Source organism: Vulpes lagopus, chromosome 19 (genome assembly GCF_018345385.1).
Source record: "Vulpes lagopus strain Blue_001 chromosome 19, ASM1834538v1, whole genome shotgun sequence".
Lineage (NCBI taxonomy): Eukaryota > Metazoa > Chordata > Mammalia > Carnivora > Canidae > Vulpes > Vulpes lagopus.
In genome coordinates, this window is record NC_054842.1 from 35,100,443 (window position 1) to 35,115,370 (window position 14,928).

At 38.4% G+C, this 14,928-nt stretch overlaps 1 protein-coding gene across 1 annotated transcript; it reads right to left on the minus strand.

Moving 5' to 3' along the window:
- Positions 1–1,945: 1,945 nt before the first annotated feature.
- DBR1 (debranching RNA lariats 1) lies at positions 1,946–14,441 on the minus strand. Its single transcript, XM_041734653.1, has 8 exons — positions 14,116–14,441; positions 13,324–13,448; positions 11,020–11,100; positions 9,162–9,247; positions 7,295–7,519; positions 4,373–4,453; positions 3,810–3,955; positions 1,946–3,176 (listed from the first exon to the last, which is right to left on the minus strand). The coding sequence occupies exons 1-8, from the start codon at positions 14,310–14,312 to the stop codon at positions 2,483–2,485; spliced, it is 1,635 nt and encodes a 544-aa protein (XP_041590587.1). The 5' UTR covers positions 14,313–14,441; the 3' UTR covers positions 1,946–2,482.
- Between the last annotated feature and the right edge of the window lie 487 nt (positions 14,442–14,928).

The following is a 14,928-nucleotide window of genomic DNA, read 5'->3' on the forward strand; positions in this document are numbered from 1 at the left end:
TTATTCATAGAGACACAGAGAGAGGCAGAAGCAGGCTCCTTGCAGGGAGCCCCATGTGGGACTCCATCCTGGGTCTCCGAGGATCACACCCCGGGCTGCAGGCCGCACTAAACCGCTGCGCCACCGGGGCTGCCCCTTGATTTCTCTCATTGTTTTCTTTTGAAAAATTGTTTTGCTCTTCACATCAATACAATATTAAAATGTAATGGAGGTAGTGGATATCCTGTCTTGCTCCTTGACTTTCTGATTACTTCCCTTTGATGAGAATGCCAATAGTGTTTCCCCTTTAAACAAGATTCTAGATTTTATTTTTTTTTTCCAAAGATTTTTGTTGTTGTTAAAGAGGAGAGAATGGTTGGGCAGAGGGAGAGAATCTTCAAGCAGACTCCCTGCTGAGCATGGAGCTCAATAAGAAAGAGCTCTATCAGGCAGCCTGGGTGGCTCAGTGGCTTAGTGCTGCCTTCAGCCCAGGGCCTGATCCTGGACACTGGGGACTGAGTCCCACATTGGACTCCCTGCATGGAGCCTGCTTCTCCCTCTGCCTGTGTCTCTGCCTCTGTATGTGTGTCTCATGAATAAATAAAATCTTAGGGAAAAAAAAGGGGGGCTCAATCTCAAGACCCAGGAGACCATGACCTGAGTGGACCAAGAGTTGGACACCTAACCAACTGAGCCCACCCAAGCGCCCCTAGATTTTACTTTTTAAAATATCAGAATGGGTGTTGATTTTTGCCAAAAGCTTTTTTATCATCCATGGAAATAACCACATTTGCTTTTAGACCTACTATGTGAGTTATATGAATACACTTCCTAATACTGAACCACCTAACAGTCATGCTAAATTACCTTAAAATATGCTATAGATTGTTTGCTAATATTTAGGATTTTTGCAGCAATATTCTTATGTGAGATTGGTCTGTGGTTTTTTTGTGCAATCTTTATCAGACTTAGGTATCAACATTATACTTGCTTCATAAAAACTAAACTTTCCTTCATTTTTCCACATTTTGTAAGTTTACCTTATATTAGGGATTATCGGGCCTTTAAAAGATTTGGTACTTCCCATCTCCAGTAGGATGAATTTCAGCTAATTCTATTTTCCTAGGAAAGTAATCATTATCATATTTATTTGTACTAAGTTATGAGAGTAATCCTGTTTGAATATAATGTTATACTGGCTATTTCTCCCTTTTATTTATATGTCTTTTGGCATTTGTGCTTTCTTTCTTGATTGGGCAAGCTAAAGGATTGTTTTTGTTTTATGAACTCTGTTATTTATTTTATATGTAATTACTTTCTGCTTTTATTTATCTTTATTAAAGAATTTTGGGGAGGAGGGACCTAAATGTTAGTACTGGATTCCATTAAATCAGTGATGGGGGAAATCCATACCTTTTAAATACCTTATGCAAATAATGAAAATTAAAATAAGTGAATTAAATAGTCAACTCATAAAAGAAAGTAAAAATAGATGGCAGTAAAGTGCTTGACTTTCAAGTCAGATGCTGACAAGATGGAAGCCAACTGACTGCTAAATCTTTCTCCTAGACTGGAGAAAGTTTGGATTGGATTTGGATTGAGTTTGGATTACTGTGGGATGACGATATTCTACAACAGTCTGAATTCAAGACTGCTGATCCAAAGTACATGGCAACCATCTCCTCAATCAACCCAGACATTTTAACCAGAGACAGGACGGAGGTATAGTTCTTCCATGCGGATTTTTAAAAATATTCTACTACTAGCTATCCGTAACAGCACAAGGGGTAGCATTTGTACAACTCAATCCCTGCTAGTAATTAATACTAGGCTGAACCATGCCCAAAATGACCTGCACACAGTTACTACAGTTACCTCAAAATTAAAACTAAAGCTAAAATATGCCAAAGTCTACAAGGTTATATGAATCTCAGCAGTTACGTGTAAAATTTTATGTTTACCCAGGTTTAGTATTCAAAGGAATTTATTTCCTGAAACTGTATCTATCATCTTCAATTTCAATCATATTTGACAGACGTTAGGAGCACACGAGGGAAAATATTTATAACAAATAAGAAAGCATACAAAACTGTACATGCAGTAATGACTTTGCAAAACAAAATATAAATATGCCATATTTTATACACCAAAATATTCACAGTGGCAGGAACTCCTTGAAGGTAAAATCCTTGTCTAACTCATCTTTATAGTGCCATCTTACAGAAGAATGCCTAGTACAAAATATGTATTCAGTAAGTGCTTGCTGAAAAAAATGAAAATGAGTAATAAACATCTTCAAAAAAAGGTACTCGATCAAGTAAATATATGAAATTTTAATATTTTTTTCTGAAATATACAAAGGACTAAAGACAAAGTCAATACCTAACTAAAACTTTATGTATCTTCATTATTATAAAATTAATCTTGAGTCAAAAATCCAACTCTAAAAATATGGTCTCAAAAATCACGTATCTACATATAATACTAAGACAAGTAAACTGTCTTATGCTGCATCATCATCATCCACTGCAGCATAGATGGCTTGATTCCTCCTCTTAATTTTCTTTCTTTGTTCAGGTTCATGTTCATCACTCAGCCTCTTTGATGGCAACTCGGTTAAGTCCTTTCCATCCCCTGACTCCAGAGCCTCACCAGGGTTCCTCTCTCTGCCATCTGGAGAACCCAATGTATCATCAGAAGATACAATCATGGAACCCGGCAAGATCCTGACATCAGAGAAGCTTGCAGAGAAGTCAGAAGCTTGATCAGAAGAAGGTTCTGCAGATGGTGTATTCATGTCACTACGTGTACTTATAATACTATCTTCATCTTCCTCTTCTTCATCTAACATTATTTCATCTGGATTAATAGAGGACAGGGCAGATGTATCCGTGTTATATTCACTACGGTCTTCTCCAGAGTCATTACTCTCCACATCATCCTGCTCTTCATATTCACCACACAAATGATGTTCTTCCTTGGCCTTCTGAAGCCTGACATTCATGTCAGTGATGCCAAGTTGGGCACAAAATTCAGTAGTTTGAGGATTGATCCTATGAACCAACTGCATTTGTGTCTGTGGTCTGCTAGGGTCATAACAAGCAGCTGTTATGCTAAAGTTACATGGAACTTTGAGGTCATGATTCAGTATTTCCAATACTTTGTTCATAGCTTCTTCTGTTGCACTATAATCCCATCTACAAAAGTCCAAAACAATAGCTTTTTACATTTTATTAGCCTCAGACAATAAAAGATGAAATCTAACAATGGATTTTGTGTGCAAGGATAAAATATAAACCATATATAAAAATTCCATTTAATAAAATTATAGTTAATTTGCCAAAGGACTATTTTGGAATAAAAATAATTCTTAGAAAAAACTGTTCTTAACTCACGCTCTAAAACAATCATAAATTATTTTAACATGTGAACCAAATCTCCATCATATTATCATTTTATGCATGCTTGTTCATTCATGAACTTATTTGGGTTGGTACTCAATTATCCATTTTTCTATCCCTTAGATGGGAAATTTATACCAGTCAATCTTCACTATTTTGACACTCACTTAATAATAATTCCCTTCATTTCAAAAAAAAGGAAAAGAAAAGAAAAGAAAAGAAAAGAAAATTAAAGAAAAGAAAAGAAAATTAAAGAAAGAAAAGAAAAGAAAAGAAAAGAAAAGAAAAGAAAAGAAAAGAAAGAAAGAAAAGAAAAGAAAAGAAAAGAAAAGAAAAGAAAAGAAAAGAAAAGAAAAGAAAAGAAAAGAGTGGAGGGAACAAAAATTGGGCATGCAACAGAAAGCAAACCCTAAATAAGGTCAGACTCACCTTGTATGCAGGCCATTATTTTCAGGCATATTCCATAGCTTCTCAGTCACATTAATAAGATCATTGGTAGCCCTAAGAACAGTAAGCCATTCGATATCATATGCTAAGTACTCAGGAGCATTGGGGTCATGGTCTATTTCTATTACCTATAGGAAGAAATTGATACTTTTATTTTTAATATTCTAAGAATTTCAATATAATAATACAATTTAGGGGTGCCTAAATTTTAGGGTGGCTCAGGCGATCAAGCATCTGCCTTCAGCTCAGGTTATGATCCCAAGGTCCTGGGATAGAGCACTGCATCGGGCTTCCTGCTCAGCAGGAGTCTGCTTCTCCCTCTCTCTCAAGTAAATAAATAAAATCTTAAAAAAACAAACAAAAAAAAAAAAACCCAAAATTTAAAAGGAATGATGGCTTAAAAACACTAATGTAACTTAAATATTCCCAAGGAATTCTAAAAATACCTAAATTATAGATAGCATAAATAAATTCTAAAGGGAAAATTAATATTTTTCTAATCATTGGAAGAGCAAAACTATGCAGTTATTTCATTTTCTTTTTACCTGAAGAAAATCTCTATGTGGTAAGCATTTGTCCAAGGCTAAAAATTTGGTTGCTTTAGCTGTCTGTCCTTTATCCCCGGCCTAGAAATATGAAACATGATTTAAGAAAAAAATGTTAGTTAAGACATCACAGGTAATCCATACACAGAATAGGATGGAAACAATCTTTATTAAAAATACCCCTAAGATGTATGTCAAAGAAATAACTGTCACTATTCCAAAATAAGTTAGTTCTATAACCACTAGTGAAATGGGCAAGGCACTTAAACTCTCTGGCTGCAACGTCCTTACAAAAGTCAAAGCAGACACCCAATGCTGATGATAATGATACTGTTAAAGCACATAACACAAAGGTTAATAACAGAATAACTTAAAAGTAATCTGGCAGAGCTAAAACTAAGCAACTTTTGGAAGAAATTATAAGGAAAAAATCTTTATAACCTTGGGTTAGGCAAAGATCTCTTAGATATAACCCCAAAAGTATATGTGATACATTCACAGAATGAAATACTGCTCAACAATAAAAATGAAATAAATACTAAACTTGCTGCATGAATAAACCTCAAAAACAAGCAAAGGAAAGAAACCACAAGACAAAGACTATGGATTTTGATCCCACTTATATAAATGTTCAGAAAAGGCAAATCCATAGAAACACAAAGCAAATTAGTGGGTGCCTGGGGCTAAGGGTGGGAACATGGACTCACAGCAAAAAGATACAAAAGATCTTTTGGGGGGAACGCCTGGGTGGCTCAGCGGTTGAGCACCTGCCTTTGGCTCAGGGCATGATCCCGGGGTCTGAGATTGAGTCCTGCATCAGCCTCCTTGTAAGGGGGCTTGCTTTTCCCTCTGCCTGTGTCTCTGCCTCTCTCTCTCTGTCTCTCATGAATAAATAAAATCTTAAAAAAAAAAAAAGATCTTTTGGGGTGCTGGAAATGTCCTAAAACTGGGCTATGTGACGTTTGCTCTGGAAACACCCAGGAGTCTGGAAATATACTAAAACTCACTGAATTGTACATTTAAATAGGTGGATTTTATGTTATGTAAATTATACTCCAATGAAACTATTTTTTAAAGAATGAATTGGTAGAAAGAAACATGGGCAGATGTCAGTAGGTCACAAACATGAAGGCCATATTGGATGCAGTACAAAGTTACTCCCAGAAAACAGTAAGGCACATGGAAGAAAACAGACAAGGAGCAGGCTATGGGACGTCCTGCTGTGGGCCAGTTTTAGTTTATTGGTGGAGGGGGGAGCTGAATGGGGTGGAAGGCACACAGATTATAGGCAGATTGTGGCAGCAGGGCTGCCCTGAAGAAAATGGGTCTTTGGTGTTGGAAAAGGGGCTGAAAGAGAACACTGGCAAAGTCAGAGGAGGTTGAGGAGCTAAGAAAAAGGGATCAAACACGTTAATTCAGAGACTTAAGTCCCTGCAGTTAACAACAGAAGATGGATGGAGAGGAGAGTACCAAATCTGATGCTTCAATAAAAATCCAGGAGTGTCATGAGCCCTACAAGACAAAAGACAGTTAACACAGATGTAGAAAAAGTGATTGATATGAACAGATGACTTGGACCTTACAAGAGGATAATTACTTTGGCAGTGGCCCAAAGGGAAATAAAAGGAGTAACCTTGCCTCTTCTTCCCAGTAAAACTGGAGAGTGAGGATCAACCCACAACAGCAAGGGCCTACAGGAATGTTTTCAAACAGAACTTTCCACACTATACTTGAAGAACATCCTTAAAGTGTACCCCCACAAGAACGTGTGGGGTCAAGTTCAGGAAGCACTGCACGCCACATTTCACTCTTGGAGAAAGGGGCAGTGCCCATAACACATTAAAGATTTTCAGAAATTACAGCCCAGGTGGCTCAGCAGTTTAGCACCACCTTCAGCCCAGGATGTGGTTTTGGAGACCCGGGATTGAGTCCCACATCAGGCTCCCTGCATGGGGCCTGCTTCTCCCTCTGCCTCTGTGCCTGTGTGTGTGTGTCTCATTAATAAATAAATAAAATCTTAAAAAAAAAAAAAAAAAAGAAAGAAATTCTATAAGAGCCTTGAGACAAACTCTCTAATCTTGTTAACTCAGGACATTTCTAAATGTTTTCCCCCTGTGAAATACTTTATGGGGAAAGTCAGAGTTTGGTGAGAATGGGAGGGGAAAAGGAGAACCACACATCTCTGTGAAGGCCTAATTGTAAGCATGTATTTATTCTCTATCTTCCATTGAGCACCATCAGCACCATCATCCCCCATTTCCCAAGGAAACTCTGGAACCTGAGTTCTGTTTTTCCCTCTTTGCCGTAGGTTAGAATCTCATCTTTTGCTTATACAGCCTCCTCTGCCTCCCATTTTACTTACTATAATCCATACACAAAACTGCTACCAAACTGATCTTTCTGAAATGAAGTCCGGTTTCATCACTCCCCAATTACCTTCTGGTTAAAACCCCAAACTCCAGGGTATGGCCCGGAAGGCAGTTCTGATCTTGTTCTGGCCTCATCTCTCCCTCTGCCTCAGCCACAGGCACTGCTGCAGTCCCATCAGCATGCCGGGCATTAGGCCCCTAGCCTTTGCACAAACAGGTCTCTCTACCTAGACGGTGTCACCTATATTCTACTGCTTCCCGGCATAACCAATTCCTCTGGGAAACATTCTCAATCTCTTCATCTCTCCATCTACCTCCCCTTCTCTCACCACAGGTGGCTCCCACAGTATCCTGGCACTTTTAGTCATAAATTTATTACACTATTTTATAATCACTGCTGGTCTCTTCTCCCCGAGGATAATGGAGTTATTTGCAAAAGGAAAGTTATCTCTGATCTCTTTCTCTAAATTTACAACTGGGCCAATAGTGCCTTAGCCTGCAGATATTTGATGAGTGTTTGTTAAATCAAAGAATAAATACTTTTGGATTCTACCTGATGCTGCATCAAGGCTGCAAACTTCACGTGAAGGTGTGCAGAAAACCAGTAAGTAGGTTTTAAGTGCTCTAAAAGCTCCGAGGCAGCAGGACTTCCCAATGTGTTATTTTCCACTTCTTGTCGGAAAAAAGATTTAGTCTTAAGAAGTTGCTTCTTATTTCCATAATGATATATCCCTCTTGGCCAATCGTGAGATAAGAATATGTCCATAGGCTGCTTTAGCTTTAACAGAAAAAGAAAACTTTTAAAAACAGATTAACCAAAAGCAATCCCCTACTTTCTCTCCACCACCGCACAACCATTTGCCACTTAGATCCTTAGATTTCTCTGTAATTCATTCTAAGGAAACTTTATTAAGATGGTCACAGAAGTCACTAAGAACTCACTCATCTAAGCAAAAAGAAATCGCTTTCTCTCTCCTCACAAATCACCCGTATCTTCCATGGCAAGGCAAAGCAATACAGACACACTTTGATCAGACTGCCAACCAGCTATATAGGGTCTCTAAAATATATACTAACCATTATTCTTTTCCCTTTTAGTGAAGAAACTATTTTAAGACACAGAGACATCAGACTTCATGAGATCTCTGATGTAAATAATACAGTAAAATCCAAAGGTACATTCTTTTTTTTTTTTTCTAATGGACTCACATGGCATATACCTAAAATATCCTGTTTACTACTATGTACGTTATGTTAGCAGTATTTGAGGTGGCTGGTGTGTTCATGGGGAGGTCACAAAATACACCTCAAACTTTACTGATCCCTAGCACCTTCAAGTAATCTGCAATAAATACTTGGAAAACTAAATTAAAATAAGTTTTCAAGACAATATAAGACAGGTATGATGAATCACCAAATAACTGATGCAAGCAGTAAGTGCAATGAAAATTCAGAGAAGGGAGATGGCTTTAAACTAGAACACTGGTGGGGCACCTGGGCAGCTCAGTCAGTTAAGCATCTGACTCTTAATCTCAGCTCAGGTATTGATCTCAGGGTCCTGAGTTCAAGCCTCACATTGGGCTCCACGCTGGGCATGGAACCTACCTTAAAAACGAAACCAAACAAAAAACTCTAACACTAGCATCTAAGCTAGTTCTTCAAAGACTGGTAGAGGACTGAAATGGGCAAAAGGGAAAAGCACTCAAGGTAGGGAACTGTTATGAGTAGGATATTAAAGAAATGCCCACAAGCATCCTTATGCTCCTACAGAGACTGTAGGGTATGGTGGGAAGGGCCTGAGAGCATTAGGCAGGCTCCATCACTTAACTATTTGAGAAATCCCGGGCAGGCTACTTACCTATCTGAGCCTTGGCCTCGCATCCTTAATGTGACAAGTTAGAGTAACACTTACTTCATTAAACTGTGTGGCAATTATATGAAATATCTTCTGTGAAAACCGCTTAAGCCCACTGTCAACCATTTAATGCATCCTCAAACAAAAACCTAGCTTCACTTACTCTCCAGTTAAGCCAGTGTTCCAATGCCACCCTCACAATACTACCATATTCTAATTTTTTCCACTATTTATTACCTATTTAGTACCATTGTTTACAATATTTTAGTATTTTCTTTAAAGTATCACTTTATGCCAGCATATATTTTCTAGCCTTAACCTAAGTAATAATATCTAAAATCATGGATTAAATGTTCTACTTTATTACTACTCCCTAAAATAAATTCATAACATTAGAATTAAAAAATGTTAATCTGTGAACCTCCTAAAAGTAATTCAAGATCCAAATTTTAGAAATACTGAATTAGGCTCTTCTTGGGAGTCATACACCAAAATGATCAAAATACACTTTGGTAGAATTACTTTAACATTTTTTCAAGTCTGCTATAATGTACTTTTTACATACCTGTTTTAATTTATAGACTTCAATATTTCTCACGTGATATATACTCCTTATCGTAGCTGGATTATAAGGGGGGCACTCAAAATGACCTTAAATTAAAGAAGAGAAATAAGCTATATTCAACTCCCTTAAATACCACAAGTACAAATATATATATACATACACACACTTCTCCAAAACTGATGTCTATCATTAATGTTTTTTGGTTCTTAAAAATTTAATGAAGACACTGTCCTTAAAATGCTGGTATTTTCTACTAATAAGTGATCACTAATTATAAATCTCTAAATAATTGAGGGGTTTATGATTTTTTAAATTATATTTAATATGGAATATGTTGGTCATTCACATAGTTTAAAATTTAAAAGATACCATCAGAACAGAATAAGGAGTTTTTCTCCAGAGAGTAGACCAGTGATGTGTAGGGCTGGGGTGGGAGCAGGAATTAACTACAAAACTTCTGGGAATGATAGAAATGTTCTAAATCTGGATGGTTGCATAATCCTATAAATTTACTGAAAATTACTGAATTGTATACTTCCAAAAATATGTAAGTTTTACCTCTACAAAGCTGCTAAAACAATGGGAGGCAGGGATCCTCCTATTCCTGTCCCCCAGCCACCAGTAACACTACCTAGAGGCAACCAGTGTTAATCAGGTTTTAGTATTTTATTCCAGGGATATCAATTATGCATATAATAATACACAAACTTCTTTACCCTTCATTTTTTTTTTTACACAAATGGCAGTAGTTTCTACATATTTTGTGCCATGTTTTTTTTTCACTTATTTTGGAATTCTTTGTATATGTTACAGATAGAGCTGCTTATTTTCTTTTTTCAAAAAAAACAGCTTCATGGCACTATATTGTATAGTTTTATCATGATATAGTTAATTAGCTCCTACGTTTTGCCATTACAAACAAGGCTGAAATTTTAAAATGTATACACATCATTTTGCACTTGTGGAATATATCTGTACATTACATTCCTGGAAATAGAACTCCCGGGTCAGAGTGCTTTTATAATTTTCATAGATTACCAGCTATTTTCCAAAGAATGGAGGATAGTTTGCACCCACACTTGCCATAAAGGAGAAAGCCTATTTCTGTATTCCCATGTCAATAGTTTAAGACCATGGGCAGCAGGGAACAGACTTATGATTTAACAGTTGCACTGAGGATATAAGTTTTAGCTGCCAATCATAATATTTCAAAATTAATGTGAACCCAAGCTATTTCTTTAACTTTAAAAGCAAGGTATAATTTTTTCAGATATAGTAGAATGAGTAAGTACAGTGTGGTATATTTCTACAATGGAATATTACTTATAAGTTAAAATGAATAGAGTGATATGTATCAACATGGATTTCAAAAACATATTAAACAATGAAGCAAGTTGCAAGAAGATATGTGCAAAATGATACATTCCCATGAAGTTTAAAACATGCCAAACTAAATGCTGTTTAAAGCTGTTACATATCTGATAATGACATAATCAAGTGAATGACAAACACCAAATTCAGAAGAATGACTGCCTGGTGAGGAAAGGGAAGAATAAAAGGAGAATGGGACTGAGGACAGATTAAACATGAGCTCTGACTGTATCTGTACTGTTTTATTTCTTTGAAATCCTAACTAAAAATCACAAGATACAAAGACTTGATAAAGCTAGACAATGGATACATAAATAATATGTTCCAAAGTTCTCAACATTTTTACATGTATAAAATATTTCATTAAAACAATAATAATAGTTCAGAGAAAAAATCCAATGAAAACGTCAAACTATAAATTATGTGTAAGTTACCCTGAGACATGCAAGTTCTAAAGTTTAAACACAATTCTCAGAAGAATATATACCTTTTCGATAGTCATGAGATTTAAAGATACCAGAGATGCCACCAATCCTTACGCCTCGGTATTTTACTACACCAGCCAAACCTGAAAAAGTACACAGTTAAATAAAATAAAAATAGGCAGAAGCAATCTCTTTACTAACTAAATGAAGAGTTTAAAGGCCTAAAACTCCATGTGGCCCTAAAATTATTTGAAAATTAAATGTCATGATGAACTCTTACATAGTGATATGCCAACAATACATAAAGGAGACTTGGAAGGAGAGGCATAGAAGCAGACAGGCAAGAGACTAAGCAGAAAGGAAGGAATAAATGAAATTAGGTGCGTTAAGGGAAAAATAGACATAATTTGGTACTTAATCAAATACTATAGTGGGTTGGAGAGGAAAAAAGGAAAAATGTCCTATGATAAATTTGTATGTTATACATCTGAAAGTCAACAGGTATAAAGTAATAAGAACCTGCAGTTTTGTTTTGTTTTTTTTTAAGATTTTATTTATTTATTTGAAAGAGAGGGAGAAAGAGAGAGAGAACACAAGCAGGGGGAAAGCCAGAGGGAGTGGGAGAAGCAGGCTCCCCACTGAGTAGGGAGCCTGATGCAGGGACTGGATCCCAGGACCCTGGGAGAGTGACCTGAGCTGAAGGCAGATGCATAACCGACTGAGCCACCCAGGTACCTCAAGAACCTGCAGTTTCGATATTTCATTTCTGACTAACCATCTTCAAAATTTTTTTCACAATATTGCAATTGTCAAATAATCAACCAGCAATGAAGTAGAGATATACATTCCTGAAGTTATGAGGTCATCATTACAGCTATAAACATTTATTTTTTTTAAAGATTTTATTTATTTATTTGAAAGAGAGAAAGCATGAGCTGGGGGAAGAGCAGAAGGGGAGGGAGAGAGAAAATCTCTCAAGCAGACTTCACCGTAAGCAAAAAACTCAACTCAGGGCTCAATCTCACAACCCTGAGATCATGACCTGAGCCAAAATCAAGAGTTGGATGCTCAACTGAGTTACCTGGGCGCCCCACTATAAACATTTCGATAAAAAGAAAGGACTATATAATCTAACAGGGCTAAAATTGAACCTGAATCTAATCAGGCTGTAAATCTAAATATAGTATTATATAGATTATAAGTAATGCAGAGGATGAAATGAAAATGTTAAACAACATATAAGAAATTCCAATCAGTTAAATCCAGAAAGCAGGAAATTCTGTAAGACAAATTTCCATTTTCCTCAACAAATAAAGGACATGGGGTAAGGAAGGAAAGGGACCATTACAGCCTAAAAGGCATTGGAATCATGACAATCAAATGAAATGTGTGGACCTTGCTTGGATTCTACTTGAACAAGTCCATTTTAAAGCCAACCTCTTGGTATTAATCACAGAGATCTGAAGATTAACTAGGCAACAGATAATGAGGAATTATTGCTACTTTAGTTAATATAATAACGCTATAGTATAATAATGGTACTATATAATAATGTATATAATTATAGTACTGTAGCTGTGATATTTTTTTTAAAAATCCTTTATCTCTTAAAAATATGTACCAAAATATTCATAGGTGAAATCATCTGATGGCTGGGATTGGTTTTAAAATACTCTTAGTCACTTCTTCCCACAAAAAAAGTTTAGAGGGGAAAAAAAAAAAGTTTAGAGGGGAGTGGGGTTTAAATAAGGATGACAGAATGATAATAGTTGTTGAAGCTGGTTAGTAGGTACAAAATTCATTTTACTATTCTCTATTTTTGAGTGTTTAACAATTGTCATTATAATAAGTTTAAGTATTTCTTTTTAATTTTTATTTATTTATGATAGTCACACAGAGAGAGAGAGAGGGAGAGAGAGACAGAGACAGAGAGAGGCAGAGACATAGGCAGAGGGAGAAGCAGGATCCATGCACCGGGAACCTGACGTGGGATTCGATCCCGGGTCTCCAGGATCGCGCCCTGGGCCAAAAGCAGGAGCTAAACCGCTGCGCCACCCAGGGATCCCAAGTTTAAGTTTTCTTAATTTAATAGAGAGTAAGAAAAAATAAAAGGACTGTAAATAGTGTAAAAGGTCTCTGCAGTTATATTTATTATTACTATGTCATATTATCTATATTGCTTAAAACGCTACATGAAGCATGGACACATTTTCATGATTACCTGTTTAAATTAAACTTTCAGAATTAGTTAAATTAAGAGGCTTTCCCAAAACACTATACATCTCAAGATGCTGCCCAGCTAATACACAAATCCTGACAGGCTCTTCCATTCCAAACATACCAAAAAGTTACCCACAAACACACACCTAAATAATAAATGTTTGGTGCCACCCAGCCACCATAGGGTAACTCTTGCAAATGATTTGAGGCTTCATGGTTTCCCCCAATGAAGATTGTGAGAACTGGGGCCTTTTTCTCTCCAGAGTAATACCTGGAACAGAAGGGTAAAGTTGTCAGTTGGCATAGCAGAAATCAGGCATAGAGAAAAGCCATTAGGCATCCCTATGAAAGTGGGCGTAGCAGAAAAGCAAAATAAGGTCCAAAGGAAAATCTGAGCTCACGATAAAAAAAAAAACTAAAAAGCTCTCCCTAAACAAATTTGCCTATGCTTGTCCCTAAGAATGATGGGGCTGCCTGCCACCTTGGGTTCAAAACCAGCGTGCGTTCAATGAGGTCAAGAACTTTGTGTCGTTGCTTAACCCTAGCTTCTAGGATGCGGACGAGGACAAAGCAGGTGTCCACCAAAAACCCCCGGGTCAATAAATGAAGCCGCCCAGAGACCTATCCAGTACAAGGGAGATTAACCTGTCAGCTTCTTCCTCCAGGTTGATCCCCTCAGGCTTCGATCAGACAAGACAGACAGGTGGAAGGAAATGAGAAAAGTGACACTCAGCACCCGTTCCTAGACACAGCGTTAACAAAAGAAGGTAACTAAGCGAGACAGCTGGTCCGTGGCGGGGCCGGGGGGGGGGGGGGGGGGGCAGCAGGGGTCGCGGGGGGAAGGAGGAGGGATTCGAATCCAGTCCGGGTCCTCCCCCACCCACTGCTCCGAGTCACGGCTCGCGCCGCCGGGTCCCAGGCCGGGCCGAGCCGCTCACCTGTAGAAGGTCTGCATGTGGCGGTACTTGGGCGGGACGGCCATGCAACGCAGGTCGGCCTCGTTGCGCACCGCCTGGAAGTCGCCGCAGCACAGCAGAAGATCTATCGGCCCGGGGCCGCGCCTCTCCGCCAGCGCCAGCGTCTCATAGATCTTGTCCAGTTCGCCGTGGCAGCAGCCGGCCACAGCCACCCGCATCCCGCCAGCCCGAGGCGGGGAGCGCTGCCCGCAAGACCCTGCCCCAGAGCCAGCCCAGGCCGGACCGCGAAGAGGACGCGCCCCGCTCGGCTCCCGCCAACACCGAGCCCACGCCTCGCGCAGACGCCTGGAATACAATTCACTTCCGGTTTCCAAGTCTCGCGAGAGAGTGACCTGGAAGGGCGAGAACCGCGGGAGGCCAGAGAGCTTTCCAAAGGATTCGGGCTTCTCCTGGCTCCGTGGGTCCTTGGGTGTTAGCTGCCTGACAGATGGTAAAGATCAAGGCGAGAATAGCCGAGTTGTGTTTTGGGTTTTTTTGTTGTTTTTTTTTTTACCCAGAAACAGCAGTTTAGTTTGATAAAAGTAAGCCAGATTAAGCAAGTGAGCCCGTGCGACTGGCTCATTTCCTAGGACGAACCCTCTCACAGCAAAGATAAATTTCCTGAAAGCGATTTAGAGAGTAAAAGATGTTTTTTTAAGAAGACACATCAAACTGAAAATCATTTCTTAAATAAAACTTTAAAAGCTCGCTGAGGGTCTCTGAATTATCCCACGGAAGAGTTTCTAAAATTACCGGGTGGCTCGGGTTTGGCGCCGCCTTCGGCCCAGGGCGTGA